The sequence below is a fragment of the Brachyhypopomus gauderio genome, unplaced genomic scaffold (genome assembly GCF_052324685.1).
Source record: "Brachyhypopomus gauderio isolate BG-103 unplaced genomic scaffold, BGAUD_0.2 sc44, whole genome shotgun sequence".
In the NCBI taxonomy this organism is placed as follows: Eukaryota; Metazoa; Chordata; class Actinopteri; order Gymnotiformes; family Hypopomidae; genus Brachyhypopomus; species Brachyhypopomus gauderio.
The window spans coordinates 1956294-1975265 of record NW_027506870.1 but is presented as its reverse complement, the minus strand read 5'-3'; the positions used below and the strand labels follow the sequence as shown (position 1 = coordinate 1975265).

Genomic DNA, 18972 nt, shown 5'->3' with positions numbered 1-18972 from the left:
TGATATTTTATATTGATATTTGTTCTAAATGTTAATTATAGATGTGCAAGTTTCTTAGATAAAACTGCTAGAATTCTTAATGATCAGCAAACAAACTGTTAGGCTAAATTGGCAAGCTGATAGAAATTGTTAGCTTGAGCAAATGGGTTTCACAGAAAAATACATGTTTACTTTTTCTGTAGATCATGTACTTGAGTGCAGCAGATAACAATTTCTCCTCAACAGCCCTGGGACTTTTCCAACAATCGGTGGACAAATTTGGATTTCCTCTAAGGTCAGCTACCTCAAAGTTACCACAAAAGATCACTTAACTAGGATACTGGAAATATTTTCCACAAACCATGAAATCTTTGTTTAGAATAGACAATGAAAAGGGCCTATGATTGTACGCTTAAACCTTTGTTTTAGTAAAAAATCTCAAAATAATCTTTAGGGTGCAAGGTGACCATGGAGTTGAAAATGTTGCCATTGCATGCTTGATGTTCTCTGTCCAGGGGACAGGAAGGTCCAGCTTCATTGCTGGGAAGAGCATGCACAATCAGAGGCAGGTGTATTAAACCTTACACACACACACCAACCAAACCTCACACTAACCTGCTGCTTAACACCCCTTTGCAGAATAGAGAGGCTGTGGAGAGACGTGTGGTGTGCCGTCACAAGCACATACTACAACGTGTAACACTCAGTTGAAGACCATGGTTTCCTTCACCTAACATCATCTAACAGCTTGCACATTTACAGCTGTCACTATGTGTTCTTAACCAGACTACAAGCTAGTCTCAGTACCTTCTGCAATGGTTGGGATAATCACCCAATCAGAACAGAGGGGAACCTGTCACCACATCAAATCTGGGAGATGGGAAACATTCAGCATTCAGTAGAAGAACCTGAAAATGTGGAGGTACCAGAAATTTTATGTGTTTGAGCAGGTCTCTTATATTGGACACCAGAACCAGAGGTGTGAGAGGTGAAGTGTAATTCCGTACCATTTTCAATGAACTGGCGGAGATACCCTGCAACACGGCTCTTATCTTCAACAGAGCAGTCGTCGTCGTCATCATCATCAAGAGCATGTGTTATTGTAGGCCAGCTGATGCAGTTTAGAATGGTCTGTAAAAAACAGGAAATTCATCCAAAATAAGTAGGTTTTGGTTGGGTTAGATCTTATAGATGTGTTCAGTACTTTAATACCTCAGGGGTCAGCACAGCACTTGACTTCCGTGGGAAAATTATTGGGAGTACATCTGGACGCTAACACATAAGTGACCACAATATCGTCTCTTCAGTCCTTTTCTAATCTGCTTAATTTGCTTCATGGCTCGTCCGATTACCCAGTGAGAAAACATTTTATTCACTGCTACTTGTTTAACAGACTACAGATATCACAACCTTCAATAAGTACTGCATGTTGTAGTAGCTTCTCAAAGAGCCATCTTCGATTGCCTTTCATTACTGCAGGAAGGTCCCATGAAAGGCAGAGCGTCAACACTGTCTTTTTCACTTGCCAACAGTTCGGAGTTCCCTTCCAGCTTTAAGGCACATAAAGTAATGTCATTCATGTTACAACGTACAAACTTATTAAAAAATACAACATTTTTGTAAGTACTTTAGATTCAAAACAAGCACACACCAGCTTAATTTGCACGCGAAGATCAAGGTCGGGACAGATTTCAATAACAGCTGTTTCCACTTTGCCTCCAGAAAGAATGTGAGTAACAGCTAGACTAAGCCCTGACAATGCAGGACCTCCATGCAAAAAGCAGTGGTCAATCATTCTGCCAGCCATGGTGCATGAGTGTGGAGAACAGCATCTCTGTACAGGTGTGCTGCCCTGGCAACATCTACTATAGTCTTCCATTCTATAAAAGAAATGCAGTAAAATAATCTTGATTTATACTTCTGAGAGCACTTCAAGTTTTGTTTATGTTTCTGTTTTCAACCTAATGTGATTATTCAATTTTGTGCTATTCACATTTATTAGTGAAAAACAGATTTTTAAAAATCCTAAATATACAGTACTAACCCTCAGCTTTTTCAGCATTATACAAAAACACTGCAGAAGAATTATCAGGCACATTCTGCACAGATACAATATGGGAAGTTACACCAGATGGTCCTAGCCCCTGTTTCAGTATCCAATATGCTATACAGCTCTTCTTTGTCAGTCATATCCAGTGACTGAGTTAATGGGCTGAAATACATATGTAAAAACACAATCACACACAAAACACAGAGGCAAAATCTTTTGATCCCTCAGACGTATAATGATTACCTTGTGACGGCGTAACATGTGAAGGGCTGGGACATATAGACTGTAGCCAAATAGTCAGTTCTTGTAAATATGTCAAATCAAATAAAATTTACATTTACATTTACGGCATTTAGCAGATGTTCTTATCCAGAACAACTTACAAAGTGCTTTGCTTCTGATCACAGAAGTACATCCTAGGAAATAGTACAGATAGGCCAGAATTCAAGACACCATTGAGTCAGACTACTACTAAACTACAGGAATCAGTATCATTACCTAGTGTTTTGCAAGTTAGGCATTTGTCAAGAAGCACAAATAACCATAGACAGACATACAATTTAAGAACAACGGCAAGTGGTATCAGCTGAGTTAGTACTCTGGTAAGAACTCAACAAACAGGTGAGTCTTCAGTCTACGCTTGAATATAGCAATAGACTCTGCAGTCCTAGCAGCTAATGGAAGATCGTTCCACCATCTTGGAGCCAGGACGGAGAATAGTCTGGAGCTTTGTCTTCCATGAGACTTTAAGCATGGAGTTTCAAGTCGAGCCAAGCTTGAGGTTCTAAGTGTTCGCTGTACAGATCGGCTTTTGACTATGGACATCATGTAGGGAGTAGGGTTGTCCCGATCCGATATTTGGATCGGATCGGCCGCCGATATTAGCAAAAAAATGCGTATCGGTATCGGATCGGCAGGCACGAGAAAATGCCGATCCAGACTCCCGATCCAGTTTTTTTTTTAAGTCCGATCTGGGTTTTCCAGCGCACCCATTTAGATAATCCATTCCAGTTTTTGCTGTGGTTTTGCCAGTGAGAGTAAAATCCGGTCCGCATTTTCCAGCACACGAGCATAGCGTCTGCCCCAATTTAGCTCCGTGGCATCGCGGACTGCCGTGTAAATTTGAAGTTATCGGTAAAAATGTCAGTTGTGAGGGATTATTTTACCTTAAAGGATGACAAAGATGAAGAGGTTGAGTGCAACATATGCACTCATGCAGTAAAGTCAAGCGTGGTGGTAAAGCTGTAAGAACTTTTAATACCACCAATCTAATCGAGCATTTAGCAAAATACCACCATAAACAACATGACGAGTTTCTAAAGAAAACCGAAGACAAAAAGAAAGGTCCTACACAACTAACACTGGCAGAAACGTTTGAATTGAAGGGAGTGTATAGATGGGGATGGAGCAGCAAAGTGTGGAGTAGAAGGCATTTTGCTTTTAATTAGTTTACGATAAGTGCACGGATTTTTTTTAAGCTTTGGTTTACACTTGTTCAAGAGCACTGATGGATGTTATTGTTAATAGACTATTTGTTAATAGACTATTTTCCACTCAGGTTGTGTGTTTTGCTTTGTGAAGGGAAGGGTAGTATTCTCTGTATGTTGCAGAGGAGAAATCTGCAGGATCTGGTCAGTTTTTAAACATGTGTTGAGAAGGACAACTCGTTGTCCAACGTTACACCCAGGCTTCGAGCAGTTTCTGATGGTGTTAACAAGATGTTCTCAAAGGAAACTGTGAGGTCGTTGTGTGGGTTTGGGGTTCCTGGAATGTACAAAAGCTCAGTTTTGCTAGGGTTGAGCTTCAAGTGGTGAGCAGTCATCCATGAAGCAATATCTGCCAAGCATGCAGAGAAACGCCTAGAGACCTGGGTGTCAGAATGAGGGAAGGAAAGAATTAGCTGAGTGTCATCAGCATAGCAATGATAATAAAATCAAATCAAGGTTTATTTGTCACATACATGGTCATACACAGTACGACAGGCAGTGAAATGCTTTGGTGACTACTCCACCTTAAATTAAACTATGATAAATGGACAAAATATAGAATATAGAAATATTTAGAAAACTAAAATAATAATAATAATAATACAGTTAAAAAGAGCCATTTAAGTGAAATGATTTAAGTTACAAGGTTTAAAGTGGCTAGATTAAGGTGACGAGGTGTGTGAAGTGACTGAAAAAAAATTAATCGAATTAATTAGAAACTTTGTAATTAATCAAAATTAATCGCATTTTAATCACATTTCAGTATTTAACATGAGAAATATTAATTTAAGTTTGAATGATGAATGAATCAATGAACATAATCATAAACTTTAACATCTTGTTTATTTTTCCACCAGTCTACTACACAGACCAATAAATGAGTGCAGAAAACAGAGCAAAGTTTTAAGAACACTGGAAATTCTGACCAAAAATGAGGTTTTGCTCAGGATATTGGAAAAATAAGAAGAATTGAAGTAAATCAGAAGATGTTTTTATTACCATTTTAGATGGTAGATTTTCTTTAATTTCCCAGGCCTCTGCCACAGGCATCTCCACAGTGCCTAAAAGTGGTCTTCTGCATGCTCAAAGCAAATGACTAGATCTTCCATTCATCATCTATAATATGAGCTGTCACACCAAGATAACGGCGATAATAAGCGAACGGCGGAGTTTAAACTTGCCGCGTCTTACTTAAGCCTTCGACCACAGAGAGCAGTCTACAGTCCACAGCAATCCATCTCACCAGTGAACTGGTCAATTTGTCTGACGTGGACTTTGACATTTGGTTTCTTAATTTGAACCCCGACATGTGGTCGAGTGTTGACTGGCGACACTGTTTGCTCATACTAGGAATACATTTAGCAGCTAAATTATCATTACTTACTTGCGCGTTAGCCCCAACATGTTTTGCGTTGAGGTGGTAACGAAGGGTGGAAGTGCTCCTGTGATAAGCGAACTCCTTCCTACATAAAGTGCAAATAACACTATTTTTGTTTGGACTTCCATCTGGAAGTTTCTTATATTTAAATTTCCCATCCACCAGTGTAGCCTCTTCAGTCATCTCCATCATGCTCATCTTATTGTGCGTCCATATAATCTGTATGCCTGGAACTTGTGCACTGAGAAACATTCCACGGTGCAAAAGTGTGTCATGCGTTAAATGCTTTAATTTTTTTAGTTCGTTAATTTTCCTGTAATTAATTAATCCAAATAACGCGTTAAAGTCCCACCACTAAATTATTCATAACACATTTTATGACATTTAAAACAAAGATGTCCTAACAATTATGCATTTTTTTATGTTGTTTGTTATTACAATAGTTATGTTGATGCAGGTGTGAGTTGACTTAACAAACATATTGTAGCGTGTTGGCGGGAGTAAGTGTGCCGCAGGTAAAAACGCAGGTTTTTTGCATGTTCTTTTCAACTCTTTATTAACTCTTTTTAGAGAGAAAGGAGAAGTCATACAGTCACTCAACTTTCTTATTGTCTTTTTCATACACCATTCAACCCAGGTCATCACTCTCACAACATGACATGAACACGGTGAGCCTTAACAGTGCTAGAATAAACGCAAGTGACTGTACAGAACAAACATGCATGCCCCAAACAACCCACATAATAACAATTATTATGTTATTAATTACTCCATGCTCCACCCCAATGCAGCAGTGGCAACGCCACAATATGCAGAAACAACCGAAACTACAAGAAAGGTAAATGGCTGGACAATGGAGACAATTCAGGGCAGGGGTCATGTGTACACACAGTGCAGTCCTGGGAGAGGGGTGTGGCTAAATCTGCGCTGTCCTGTGCATGGCAGACACTACATCTCACTGCATGCACGGTGCAGCGGGGACCGCATCCTTCTGACATCCTCCGGACCTATTCACGACAACCGGGCAAAGATACAGCACCTGCAGAGGTGTCGGACGTGGGAAAGACTCCACTACAGAAGTTACCTGTAGAGTCAAAAACAACAAAAACAAAGGACCATGTGGTGTGGTTAAACCTACGATATCATGAGCATGTACTACATGACCCAGGGCTCAAGGTGCAACTGGGATTGCACCCTCATCTGCGTAGACCAGACCCACTTGCGTTGCCTGGTTAAGGAGTCTGCACCTGCACAGGTTTTGGTTGTTGGAGAGGCACCGCTACAGAAGTCTCACAGAGACGCAGTTGTTGAGAAGTCAGGCCTGTGAGTTGCTCCTTCTGAGAAGTCAGTGTCGGCTTAATCAAACTCTGTTGATTCAGGCCTGGAAGAGGGAGCTGCTGAGGAGTTGAAGCAGCCACACAGGGTGCAGTTGGGGGACCTAGAATGAGGAAGAGAAAGCATGAGCCAGGCCAACAGACGTCAGGGCTCCCCGTTGGTCCAACCATCTTGCCCAGGTCTTGCTCTAGTGAGGTCTGGTTATCTGGTCATCTGGTGCAGATTAGGGCCTAAGCTTGGTCTGGCTCACTTTTGGCAGGGGGAACTAGAACAGGTCATCTGAAACCTTCAGACACCAAGATGGTGTTTCACTTGGGGTTGTGAAGATGCAGCTGTAAATCTAAATCCTGAAAGATTTGGAGATTGGCCCTTTGGTAGCTGGATGTAGAATTACTGGAGCTTTTGCAGCAAAAATAAATAAATACCAAATTGCAGCATGAATATGTTGATATTAAGTTGGATCAATAACATTTGTGTAATGTTTGTGTTCTTTTGATATAAGTAAGGAAGTGTTGTGTTCATTTACACACAGTTAGGACAGATGTCCTTCATCTTCTGCCACACTCTGTATCTTAGATTCTTCAGGAGTTTTGACTCATCAATCAGATATCCAGGACCCACCTCTGGATCTGGAACTGTGTATTTAGCTCTGAGGCCACAATCACAAACAGGTACAGATAACACTAAAAAGTGTGCAGACACATGTCAAATGGGTATCACAAAATATGTTATAAAGGCTTAAAAATAAATTAAAACAATTTACCTTTTAATTGTCTCTTTGAAATTCTAAGAGGAAACAAAACATTTGTGAGTGGCCGTTGCCTTCTTATAATCACAGCATGTTTGATGACAGAATCAGACAGAATGCTCACATTTACAAATAAACTGTCTTCAACTCTAATGGCATCTGTGATATTGTTGATTTGTGCAGATAGAGCTGAACACTGTTCTTCAATTTTTGCAATCGTTGCCTTCATTCTCCGGTTCTTCTGTTCCTCTTCCTCCTTAAGTGCAGCGATCCTGGTCTGCTCTTCCTCTCTTAAGAACTGGTGGAGCTTCTCAAACTCAGTCTTTACCTGGCACACTACTTGCTGCACAGATTTCTTGGGTAGGAAATGTGATTGTATGTTTGACTTTAATGGAATTAAAGTGTGTATAGAATTAAGTATACAAAATGTTTATGCAGCACTAACTAAAGCAGAATTTGACATATCCAATGCAGCAATACCTTGAGGTTTGAAGATAAGTTAACATAGCTGCATTTTTTGGAAGTCCATGATACCAGTTTTGCCTGAAGTACCTGCAATGGTCCTTCAATTTCCTTCTGAAAATACAGATGTTTGTTATTGATACTCATATGTTTAATAGGTATATTCAGCATTTCGTAGACACTATTGATACTCTTTTGTTTAATAGGTATATTTAGCCAACACTTTTCAGCATTTCTATATTCAGCATGTATTTGAATATGTAAGCATTTTCAATCATTGCTTTACACAATTTCAAATTACTCCAACTTATACTTAACAAGTGTAGGTACCATGCTAAACCAGCAGGTGGCAGTACCACTGGCAACACATTGAACAAGCTTGCTTTGACGGAAGTAAGGGTGTGTCTACAGTTCAGGTGTTTAAATACCCTGAACAGCCATCAATCTCTCTCTCTATCCGGTTTTCATTGAGAGCACGCGAACTTTGGTACGACTAACAGCAAACAGCTGAAAGTCATTATTACTTAATTAACAAGCCCGAGTTACGGTGTAATCTACCAACATACTGATCAACGTTACCGCGACAACAGATTCACCAAACGACTTCAATCAAGCTTGTTAACGCGGCCACACGGACTGAAACAAAAGCGATCAATTCCCTGTAGTTCACATATGTCAAAGTCAAGGCCCGCGAATTGATTATCTATGGCCCCCTGGATGATATTTAATTACTGTTAGAACCGGCCCGCAGGCCACAGCCGCCCGCTGGTGTTTTGCACGCACACACACTACATTTCCCACAATGCAATGGTAGCCCGCGAAGTCACTGCAGCGTGCACAAGCGGCGAGGGTCAGCGCGGCGAAAATAACGTAATCGCAGTGGCTCAGCTCGTACGCGAGCGTCTCGCGCGCTGTCGATTTGCGAGGTCGTGCACCTCTCGAATTTTGTACTTTGCGCGCGCCGCGCCTCAGCGCAATGAACAAAGTCATGTTTGTAGGGTTCATACACCTTTATAAGGTGGAATTAAAGCACTTGTACGTCACTTTAAAGGTCCAGTTCAATATTTCCCAGCACGTTAAACTTAATTAACTTAAATATTTATATATATATTCGAAATAATTCGCTTTTTATTCACGTTATTTAATGGTTGTTTATTTTCAAAACGCCCTATATTAACGTCTTCACGTTCTCTCATGTTTCGTCCTGGAATTTGTTAACGTAATACAAGAAAACTGTTCATTCAGATGGCTATTTGTTGTGAAACGAAGTAGTTACAATTTCAAGCATTTTCAAGTACTTTAGCTTAAATTCCAGCACTTTTCAAACCTTTATTACTTTAATCATTTTTGCTTGTTGAAAAATATTTTCACTTGAAATTACTGACAGATCCATAAGAAAATATTGCTTTATTCATTTAAGCATTAAATAATATACACTGTGTTAGGTCTTGGTTCGATAGGCTATGTGCAATCATTTTAATATGTTTTAATAAACATTGAACCAGTCCGGCCCTCGGCTTGTAGCAAATTTGTTTTTTTGGCCCTCTGTGTATTTGACTTTGACATCCCTGCTGTAGTTAAACCGTGAACGAGACTCTCATTCCTGGACTTCATATCTAGTAGGACGATTCCCAGCACACCTGGATGACGTCGTTTTAATCAACGAGGAGCCTGTGGAGGAAATTCCCTCCTAATTCAGGGAGGACGACGACACTACCCAAAATCCTCAACACGTGAGACTCTTGCCGCTGGGCATAGTTTATCAAAGGGCAAAGTTACTTGAACTGTAGAGTTAACCAAGTTTTCTGTTAATACATTCTGAATGTGCTTAACTTTATTTTCATAATCTTGATTAAGATTTGTACACACAAAGTTCTCCACCTTGCATGCAATCTCTCCATGTTTTTTTTATCTAATTAATGAACAGCTTGTAGTCTTCCCCATTTTCAGACACACCACATTCATTTTTAGTTATTTAGCCAGCGCCGTTACCCTTTGTTCTGACCATGTTGGAATAAACCAGCTGAGCTCATTAACATAGTCACGCTGCTCTACTGTTTAAAGTCGGCGCTATTTTAGTTGCTTTGTTCTCCATAGGGGAACTGAGATTACAACTCCGCCTCCTCACACGCGCACAAGCGCGTGCACACATTTACTCCTCCCCCTACACACACACACACACACACACACACACACACACACACACACTAGATACCCAGTCTTCACTGGAAATATACTGATCCTCGATGATCCTTGTTGATGCTGTTTTAGAGTAGTTGGTTTTAAATAAATGTATCATTTATTCATTAATGAGACTGATTAATAATTAAGGTAAAACCAATTATATCTACTTTAAAGGATTAGTAGGTGAAACCCCTACACAAGGCAAGTCAATGTGTGGTGGTTAGCAAACCAGTGTTGTGACCAGATGGTCATGGGTTAGATCAGTTAGGCTAGGACAGGGATGTCCAAAGTCCTGCCTGTGGACTTCCACCGGCCCGCAGCCTATGTCATGTAATCAATAATATGTGGACCGCCACCACCTGCTCTTTTCTAAATCAGACATTTCCAAAGTTCAGGCCATGGACCAAATGCAGCCCGTGTTGAAATTTACACCGGCCCGCAGCCTCTGTAATAATGTGTATCTGCCATAAAATACACGCATACAATACAATATTTCACCAGAAGATATACTGTCTATACTGCAGTCCCATATCCCCCATATACTTCCTTAAGGTTTAACTTAATAGAAAAAGAAGATGTTTAATGCAACTGGGCACTAACCTAAAGCTTGCTGTTTGTATTCCTGATTATCCCAAGTTTAGTCCATGTCATAACATGAAAAATGAAAATTGTGCTTTACCCTTTGTTTTTCAGCTGCTTTGCTGATGGAGCAGAAGTTGTGATTTTGATGGTCCTGGTCCACACACTGAGAACACACCAGCTGTTGATCATCTACACAGAAGAGCTGCTGTTTCTCAGTATGGAGCAGACAGACCCCACCTGGTTCTTCCATTTTACGTTTCTTCACCTTCATGAATGACTCACAGGCGTCCTTAAGGACTAAATTGTTTATATGTTCATGGTCCATTCTTTTACTGCAGAGGGGGCATTTCTTCATCTCCTTCAGATGCCAGGTTCTCTCTATACACGTCCTACAAAAACTGTGACTACAGGTGAGAACCACAGGATCCTTAAAGATTTCCAAACAAATAGAACATTTCAGGTGTTCTTCCAGAGAAGTGTGAGATAATGCCATCATCACTGGTCTTGATCTAGACAGAATGACAGAGTGTGTTCCGCCTGTAATTACTTTAGCTTAAGTTTCCAGAAAAATGAAACTGAATGTTAAAACTATCACTGACGTGTTCAGAAACCTGAACCTGCAGTACAGGTTTTTCTGAGGGACTGATGGTGTGAGTCAGCAAAGATAGAGGAAGTGTGCAAAACATAGTTGAAACAACGCTAGAGTCACATTTCAGTAGTGACTCCAAATCTTATGGTCAACCAGCTTATATCCTATAAAGCAACAATTTTAATAATTATGGTTAATAATAGTTGTTAAACAGTATTTCATTTCATTATAATAATGGCAAGACGTAATGCTGTACACACTAATAAGACTCACCCTTCATCTAACAATCAACAAGAAAGGGTTTAAGAAAACTAAACAGTAAAAGCCATCTGCAAGACCTCAGCTCTTTAAAAGGAAGTCTTTGCCCTGTTCTCCTCCCAGGATCAACTCTTTAAAAGGAAGTCTCCACCTCTTTCTCCTCCCAGGATCAACTCTTTAAAAGGAAGTCTCCACCTCTTTCTCCTCCCAGGATCAACTCTTTAAAAGGAAGTCTCCACCTCTTTCTCCTCCCAGGATCAACTCTTTAAAAGGAAGTCTCCACCTCTTTCTCCTCCCAGGATCAACTCTTTAAAAGGAAGTCTCCACCCCTTTCTCCTCCCAGGATCAACTCTTTAAAAGGAAGTCTCCACCCCTTTCTCCTCCCAGGATCAACTCTTTAAAAAGAAGTCTCCACCTCTTTCTCCTCCCAGGATCAGCTCTTTAAAAGGAAGTCTCCACCCCTTTCTCCTCCCAGGATCAACTCTTTAAAAGGAAGTCTCCACCTCTTTCTCCTCCCAGGATCAACTCTTTAAAAGGAAGTCTCCACCTCTTTCTCCTCCCAGGATCAACTCTTTAAAAGGAAGTCTCCACCCCTTTCTCCTCCCAGGATCAACTCTTTAAAAGGAAGTCTCCACCCCTTTCTCCTCCCTGGATCAACTCTTTAAAAGGAAGTCTCCACCTCTTTCTCCTCCCAGGATCAGCTCTTTAAAAGGAAGTCTCCACCCCTTTCTCCTCCCAGGATCAACTCTTTAAAAGGAAGTCTCCACCTCTTTCTCCTCCCAGGATCAACTCTTTAAAAGGAAGTCTCCACCTCTTTCTCCTCCCAGGATCAACTCTTTAAAAGGAAGTCTCCACCCCTTTCTCCTCCCAGGATCAACTCTTTAAAAGGAAGTCTCCACCCCTTTCTCCTCCCTGGATCAACTCTTTAAAAGGAAGTCTCCACCTCTTTCTCCTCCCAGGATCAACTCTTTAAAAGGAAGTCTCCACCCCTTTCTCCTCCCAGGATCAACTCTTTAAAAGGAAGTCTCCACCCCTTTCTCCTCCCAGGATCAACTCTTTAAAAGGAAGTCTCCACCTCTTTCTCCTCCCAGGATCAACTCTTTAAAAGGAAGTCTCCACCTCTTTCTCCTCCCAGGATCAACTCTTTAAAAGGAAGTCTCCACCCCTTTCTCCTCCCAGGATCAACTCTTTAAAAGGAAGTCTCCACCCCTTTCTCCTCCCAGGATCAACTCTTTAAAAGGAAGTCTCCACCCCTTTCTCCTCCCAGGATCAACTCTTTAAAAGGAAGTCTCCACCTCTTTCTCCTCCCAGGATCAACTCTTTAAAAGGAAGTCTCCACCCCTTTCTCCTCCCAGGATCAACTCTTTAAAAGGAAGTCTCCACCTCTTTCTCCTCCCAGGATCAACTCTTTAAAAGGAAGTCTCCACCTCTTTCTCCTCCCAGGATCAACTCTTTAAAAGGAAGTCTCCACCTCTTTCTCCTCCCAGGATCAACTCTTTAAAAGGAAGTCTCCACCCCTTTCTCCTCCCAGGATCAACTCTTTAAAAGGAAGTCTCCACCCCTTTCTCCTCCCAGGATCAACTCTTTAAAAGGAAGTCTCCACCTCTTTCTCCTCCCAGGATCAACTCTTTAAAAGGAAGTCTCCACCCCTTTCTCCTCCCAGGATCAACTCTTTAAAAGGAAGTCTCCACCTCTTTCTCCTCCCAGGATCAACTCTTTAAAAGGAAGTCTCCACCTCTTTCTCCTCCCAGGATCAACTCTTTAAAAGGAAGTCTCCACCTCTTTCTCCTCCCAGGATCAACTCTTTAAAAGGAAGTCTCCACCTCTTTCTCCTCCCAGGATCAACTCTTTAAAAGGAAGTCTCCACCCCTTTCTCCTCCCAGGATCAACTCTTTAAAAGGAAGTCTCCACCCCTTTCTCCTCCCAGGATCAACTCTTTAAAAAGAAGTCTCCACCTCTTTCTCCTCCCAGGATCAGCTCTTTAAAAGGAAGTCTCCACCCCTTTCTCCTCCCAGGATCAACTCTTTAAAAGGAAGTCTCCACCTCTTTCTCCTCCCAGGATCAACTCTTTAAAAGGAAGTCTCCACCTCTTTCTCCTCCCAGGATCAACTCTTTAAAAGGAAGTCTCCACCCCTTTCTCCTCCCAGGATCAACTCTTTAAAAGGAAGTCTCCACCCCTTTCTCCTCCCTGGATCAACTCTTTAAAAGGAAGTCTCCACCTCTTTCTCCTCCCAGGATCAACTCTTTAAAAGGAAGTCTCCACCCCTTTCTCCTCCCAGGATCAACTCTTTAAAAGGAAGTCTCCACCCCTTTCTCCTCCCAGGATCAACTCTTTAAAAGGAAGTCTCCACCTCTTTCTCCTCCCAGGATCAGCTCTTTAAAAGGAAGTCTCCACCCCTTTCTCCTCCCAGGATCAACTCTTTAAAAGGAAGTCTCCACCTCTTTCTCCTCCCAGGATCAACTCTTTAAAAGGAAGTCTCCACCTCTTTCTCCTCCCAGGATCAACTCTTTAAAAGGAAGTCTCCACCCCTTTCTCCTCCCAGGATCAACTCTTTAAAAGGAAGTCTCCACCCCTTTCTCCTCCCTGGATCAACTCTTTAAAAGGAAGTCTCCACCTCTTTCTCCTCCCAGGATCAACTCTTTAAAAGGAAGTCTCCACCCCTTTCTCCTCCCAGGATCAACTCTTTAAAAGGAAGTCTCCACCCCTTTCTCCTCCCAGGATCAACTCTTTAAAAGGAAGTCTCCACCTCTTTCTCCTCCCAGGATCAACTCTTTAAAAGGAAGTCTCCACCTCTTTCTCCTCCCAGGATCAACTCTTTAAAAGGAAGTCTCCACTCCTTTCTCCTCCCAGGATCAACTCTTTAAAAGGAAGTCTCCACCCCTTTCTCCTCCCAGGATCAACTCTTTAAAAGGAAGTCTCCACCCCTTTCTCCTCCCAGGATCAACTCTTTAAAAGGAAGTCTCCACCCCTTTCTCCTCCCAGGATCAACTCTTTAAAAGGAAGTCTCCACCTCTTTCTCCTCCCAGGATCAACTCTTTAAAAGGAAGTCTCCACCTCTTTCTCCTCCCAGGATCAACTCTTTAAAAGGAAGTCTCCACCCCTTTCTCCTCCCAGGATCAACTCTTTAAAAGGAAGTCTCCACCCCTTTCTCCTCCCAGGATCAACTCTTTAAAAGGAAGTCTCCACCTCTTTCTCCTCCCAGGATCAACTCTTTAAAAGGAAGTCTCCACCTCTTTCTCCTCCCAGGATCAACTCTTTAAAAGGAAGTCTCCACTCCTTTCTCCTCCCAGGATCAACTCTTTAAAAGGAAGTCTCCACCCCTTTCTCCTCCCAGGAGCAACTCTTTAAAAGGAAGTCTCCACCCCTTTCTCCTCCCAGGATCAACTCTTTAAAAGGAAGTCTCCACCCCTTTCTCCTCCCAGGATCAACTCTTTAAAAGGAAGTCTCCACCTCTTTCTCCTCCCAGGATCAACTCTTTAAAAGGAAGTCTCCACCCCTTTCTCCTCCCAGGATCAACTCTTTAAAAGGAAGTCTCCACCTGTTTCTCCTCCCAGGATCAACTCTTTAAAAGGAAGTCTCCACCCCTTTCTCCTCCCAGGATCAGCTCTTTTACAAGTAAGTCTCTGCCTCTTTCTCCTCTGCAGATTTATCCCCTGCATGTGTGGGTATTAGTGGTGGACAAAGCAAGACTTTGTAAAAACTGAAATTTGACACCTACAGGCCACTTTTGCTATCGTCATATGATCAATATTTCGGAAATATCCCCATACAATATAATATGACCTCCTGATACCCTCTTCCTTGCTTAAGAACTGCAGAAGCTTCTCAAACTTCTACCAGTGTCCCATAATTCAGCATACAGCTCAGCACATAAACAAGGCATCCACTGTTCAACGGCAACAGTAGTATCAACAAAAAGAACCATAACTTAGGAAAACTGTACTAACAAAGCAAATCACAACTGTCAGCGTTACTTTCTTGAATAAACAAAACACTGCTCACAAGCAACTTAGCATGAATTGCCATGATGTGTCTGTAGTTACAAACAAAAGTTTGAGCTGTTAAAAATTTAAAGTTGCCAAACAGCATCAGCAGAAAGACATGATGACCATGTGTTGTGACCTAGTTATAGATAAATAAAATATATTTATCTTACGTGTTTTGTTTATTGGAACAGAACACCAAAAAGGTTGTAAATTCTCATTTCATTGTATATTGATTCTCATAAATTTTGTACAGTCGGGTTTCTTTTTTTTCTTTCTTTTTCTGTTATGCAAAAGAGGTCATAGTTCTGAGGTGATGGGACGGAGCGTGGAAGAGGAGAGTGTGGCGATGAGAAGAGTTTTTTTTTCCTGCAGTGTAGATGTACAGCGTGTGCGCTTGCATGCTGAGTGCCTCATGTAAATGTAACTTCAAACTGGGACAAAAAAAATAGCAAAATCAGAAGTCAATTGTCCTTCAAGGGTGCAAATTTGGTGTTTCCGCCCAGTTGGAGTTTTGTCACGAAGCAAGACATGTCAAGAGTGATTCGCTACGACACTGTGAGAGCTACCTGCTCCCTAAGTAGTCAACTGTACTCCGAGCAAAGCAGTGAGGGTAAGCGCTTTTAATAATGTTCAATGTACAACAGATGTCACCCGGTTGGGAGAATACCTTTGGGGTGCCCACAAATTTTCAGGTTTCGAGCTACTTATAAGATGACCGAGTCAGAAAGATCTGACTTGGGGGGGTGGGGTGGCGAACGTTAATTTTTGACGGGGGGTGGCGAACGTAAATTGTTACTGGGCCGGTGTATATATACAACCGTCAGAGCAGATGGACGATATCTTGTCATTCATCCACGACCGGTCGATCGCGATCGACGTAATGGGCACCCCTGCCTTTGGGGATATGAAGAATATTAGCTAAATCTTCCAGAGGACCATTTCCTCTGGACCTACACATTCCCAACGACCCCCCCAACCACACACACACACACACAGTCCTTTTACATTTAGGATCCTGGGGGGCAGGCATGTTATCCAGAGGTTGACAAGGTGGGCCTGCTGCCATGGATCACCCGTCTCCTCACCACTGTCTGTCCATCAGTTTTTACTGCACTTTAGACATTGAGGGCCTTTGAGGGGGCAGTGTGGACAAACACTGACCAGTGGCCCGGGGCGTTGCCCACGTTTGTCCCAGCACCTGTCCCCTCAATTTTAACTACACCATAGTCACTGGCGTAGGGGAGGGGCACGCAAGGCACGCACTGCGGGGGGGCCCCGAACACAGGTGGGCCCCGCCTTAGGACGAGTTTGTTGTTTAGTCATCCTCCTGGGTGATGTTAATGTTTTCCCCCACGCTTAAGCCTGGTTTATACTTGAGGGTCTGCGCGGCGAAAATGACGTAATCGCTGTGGCTCCGCCCGTGCGCGAGGGCCTCGCGCGCTGTTGATTCGCGAGGTCGTGCACCTCTCGAATTTTGTAACTTCGCACGCGCGCCGCGCTTCAGCGCGATGAACAAAGTCATGTTTGCAGGGTTCATACACCTTAACAAGGTGGAATTAAAGCATTTGTACATCACTTTCAAGGTCCATTTCAATATTTCCCAGCACGTTAAACTTAGTTAAATATTTATACATATACTCGAAATTATTCGCTTTTTATCAAATTATTAAATGGTTGTTTATTTTCAAAACGCCCAATCTTAACGTCTTCACGTTCTCTCATGTTTCGTCTTGGAATTACAAGAGGCTCATATTTGTTAACATATGGTTTCGGACAACACTGCAAAGCCATATCTACACTGCAGTGACGCTCGCGACGCTCACGAAAGTATAAACGCCTACACCACTCGCGCAGGGTCGCGCGCTACGGTCGCTCGCGAGATTTTAGCTCACGCACTGGCCTCCTCATTGTCTCCTTGCGGTGGGGCCCCAGAATTTTGCGCTACGCCTCTGACCATAGTATCACACACTACCATACATGCATATACACCAATACCTACACACAACACAGCACTGGGGGTGGAGGGGTGGGAAGGCCTTCTTTCACCCATTTCCTGCGGGACTGGGCTGGTGTGGACCTGGGGCTGCTGCCGATCCTTACTGGTCCAGCCATTTGCCCCCGTTGTGGAGGGTGTGTTAGTTTGGATGAATGTGTATCTTTGTCCTTGTCTCTGTTTGTATAGATAGATGAATAAGTACATGTTGGGGTGGGGGGGGATATATGGGTATGTGTGTATATATTGGGGTGAATGTGTAAGTAAATTTGTGGGTGTATACATGTCTGCAAGAGTGTGTGTGTGTGTGTGTGTATATGTATGTGTATAAGGATGGGTTTAGGTGTATACATGGTAAGAGTGTATATAAGGGGTAGTGTGCATGTATGTAGGGGTGTATATATGGGGGTGAATGTAAATATGAGTTTGAGTGTATGTGTGAGGACAGCTGGTTCTGGGTCGGGGGCTAGTCGTGCCCGGTCCTCTCCCGCCTGCTCCCCTGTGATTACTGCTCCACTCCGGGGGGTGCCTTGGGGTTCCGGGGCCCGGCTTGGTGCTCCGGCGTGGCGGTTGGCCCGCTCCCCTGGGCGGTTGTGGTCCGGGACGGCTCAGGGCTCCTCGGCGGAAGGGGGGCCCTGGGTGGTTCTCCGGGGCGCGTGGCGCTGGAGTTTTTTCTACTGGCCCATGGCGGGGGGGGGGGGGCTCTGTTTCCTCTGGTTCCCCTGGACCTGCGCTCCTTGGTTGGGGGGGCGCTGTTCGGGGTCTCACTCTCCCGCCTGCTGGGGCGGGCATGCGGGGGTCACTGGGAAGTGCGGCCCTGAGACTCCACTGCTCCTGGGGGGGCTGTGGGCGTGTGGGATTCCCGGGTCTTTCTCGGCCTACCTCTGGCCTCTGGGGGGGGATGTTGTCGCAGCTTTCTACCCTTACTGGCAAGTACATTCTGTACATTTATCCTATGTTGCACTTTTAGGTTGCACATAAACACACACTCACACATACATCACAGTCATTTGTGCTGTATGTCTTGGGTACACTTTCTGCTCTTCTTTACAGTGGTCATTTGAGCTGGTTGTTTTTTTTTCCCCGCCCTTCTGTCTTTTCCCTTTTTATTCTTTCTCTCCCCCTCTTTTCTTTCCCCCTCTTTTCTATATTCTATCTTCTTATGGTCCACCTAACCCCAATAGTTGTTATCACTTTGCATCCCATGTATTTATAGTCCTTGTATTTCCCATGTCGGTATCTGTTGTTTTGTTTCTATGATCATTTGGTATTCATGCTTTTCGTTCTTTCTTTTTCCTTGTTCCTTGTGCTTTTACGATCTCCGTTGTTTTGTCTAGTCGTGAGTATTATTTGTCTTAGTCCGTGTGCCTGCCTGTTTTGCGTTTCCCTGCCTTGTTTTTGTTCTTGTGTTATTATGCCTATCTACCTGTCGTGTTCTGATTGCCCTCCCGTTACGACCCGCGCCTGTATTAATGACTTCGATAATGGAATCCCCTTTAACAAATCTCGCTCTCCTCAGCGTTTGTGTCTGCCTCCATGCTCTGCGACGCGCAGAACGTTACACCTACACTCATAAAACTCTAAATTCCAGCCTTATCTGATTCCCCAAGGTTTAATCCCAATGTACACCTTGGAAGTCCTGTGTTAAATAAACCACAGGTGGGTGATAGTGGGAACTGTGTAGATCCATTGACTCAGATGGAGAAGAAAAAACCCTGGTCTCCCCTTGGGGTAGGAGTGCCTCTGTGGTGGATGGGTGTGTGTGTTGGAACATATATTCAATAATATACTCATAAGTGTGGCACATATGAGATATAGTGGCACATATAGTGGCAGTTTTTCAAAAGACAAAAACTATATCAAATAAGTTAAAACAAATCAGAGCTATTTTGACTAATGAAAATGCTACTTTCTGCAGTGAGATTTCCTAAATTTCCTTT

At 42.9% G+C, this 18972-nt stretch overlaps 1 protein-coding gene and 1 long non-coding RNA gene across 4 annotated transcripts; one reads left to right on the top strand and one right to left on the bottom strand.

The window, feature by feature from the left end:
* Positions 1–5433: 5433 nt before the first annotated feature.
* LOC143486063 (E3 ubiquitin-protein ligase TRIM35-like) lies at positions 5434–10786 on the bottom strand. 3 transcript variants are annotated; one of them, XM_076985857.1, is made up of 7 exons: positions 10303–10786; positions 7458–7550; positions 7102–7332; positions 6993–7015; positions 6760–6878; positions 6142–6332; positions 5434–5978 (listed from the first exon to the last, which is right to left on the bottom strand). In XM_076985857.1, the coding sequence occupies exons 1-7, from the start codon at positions 10699–10701 to the stop codon at positions 5850–5852; spliced, it is 1185 nt and encodes a 394-aa protein (XP_076841972.1). In that variant the 5' UTR covers positions 10702–10786; the 3' UTR covers positions 5434–5849. The 3 variants fall into 3 exon arrangements, with proteins under 3 accessions (XP_076841972.1, XP_076841971.1, XP_076841973.1); XM_076985856.1 differs by having other exon boundaries at positions 7458–7553; positions 10303–10785; XM_076985858.1 differs by having other exon boundaries at positions 5909–5978; positions 6114–6332; positions 7458–7553.
* On the top strand, positions 9043–10588 carry LOC143486071 (uncharacterized). Its single transcript, XR_013123126.1, has 2 exons — positions 9043–9172; positions 10317–10588. It is a non-coding gene; the product is annotated as an uncharacterized LOC143486071 (long non-coding RNA).
* Positions 10787–18972: the final 8186 nt, after the last annotated feature.

Bases quoted from the DNA above. Each gene is read 5' to 3' on its own strand.
- LOC143486063 (XM_076985856.1), bottom strand. From the start codon at position 10,701: ATGATGGCATTATCTCACACTTCTCTGGAAGAACACCTGAAATGTTCT. The intron at 7,016-7,101 runs GTGAGCATTCTG...GTTTCCTCTTAG, and splicing joins AAGACAGTTTATTTGTAAAT to AATTTCAAAGAGACAATTAA. The intron at 6,333-6,759 runs GTGTGTAAATGA...TCCTCATTCTAG, and splicing joins GAAGGACATCTGTCCTAACT to GTCCCCCAACTGCACCCTGT.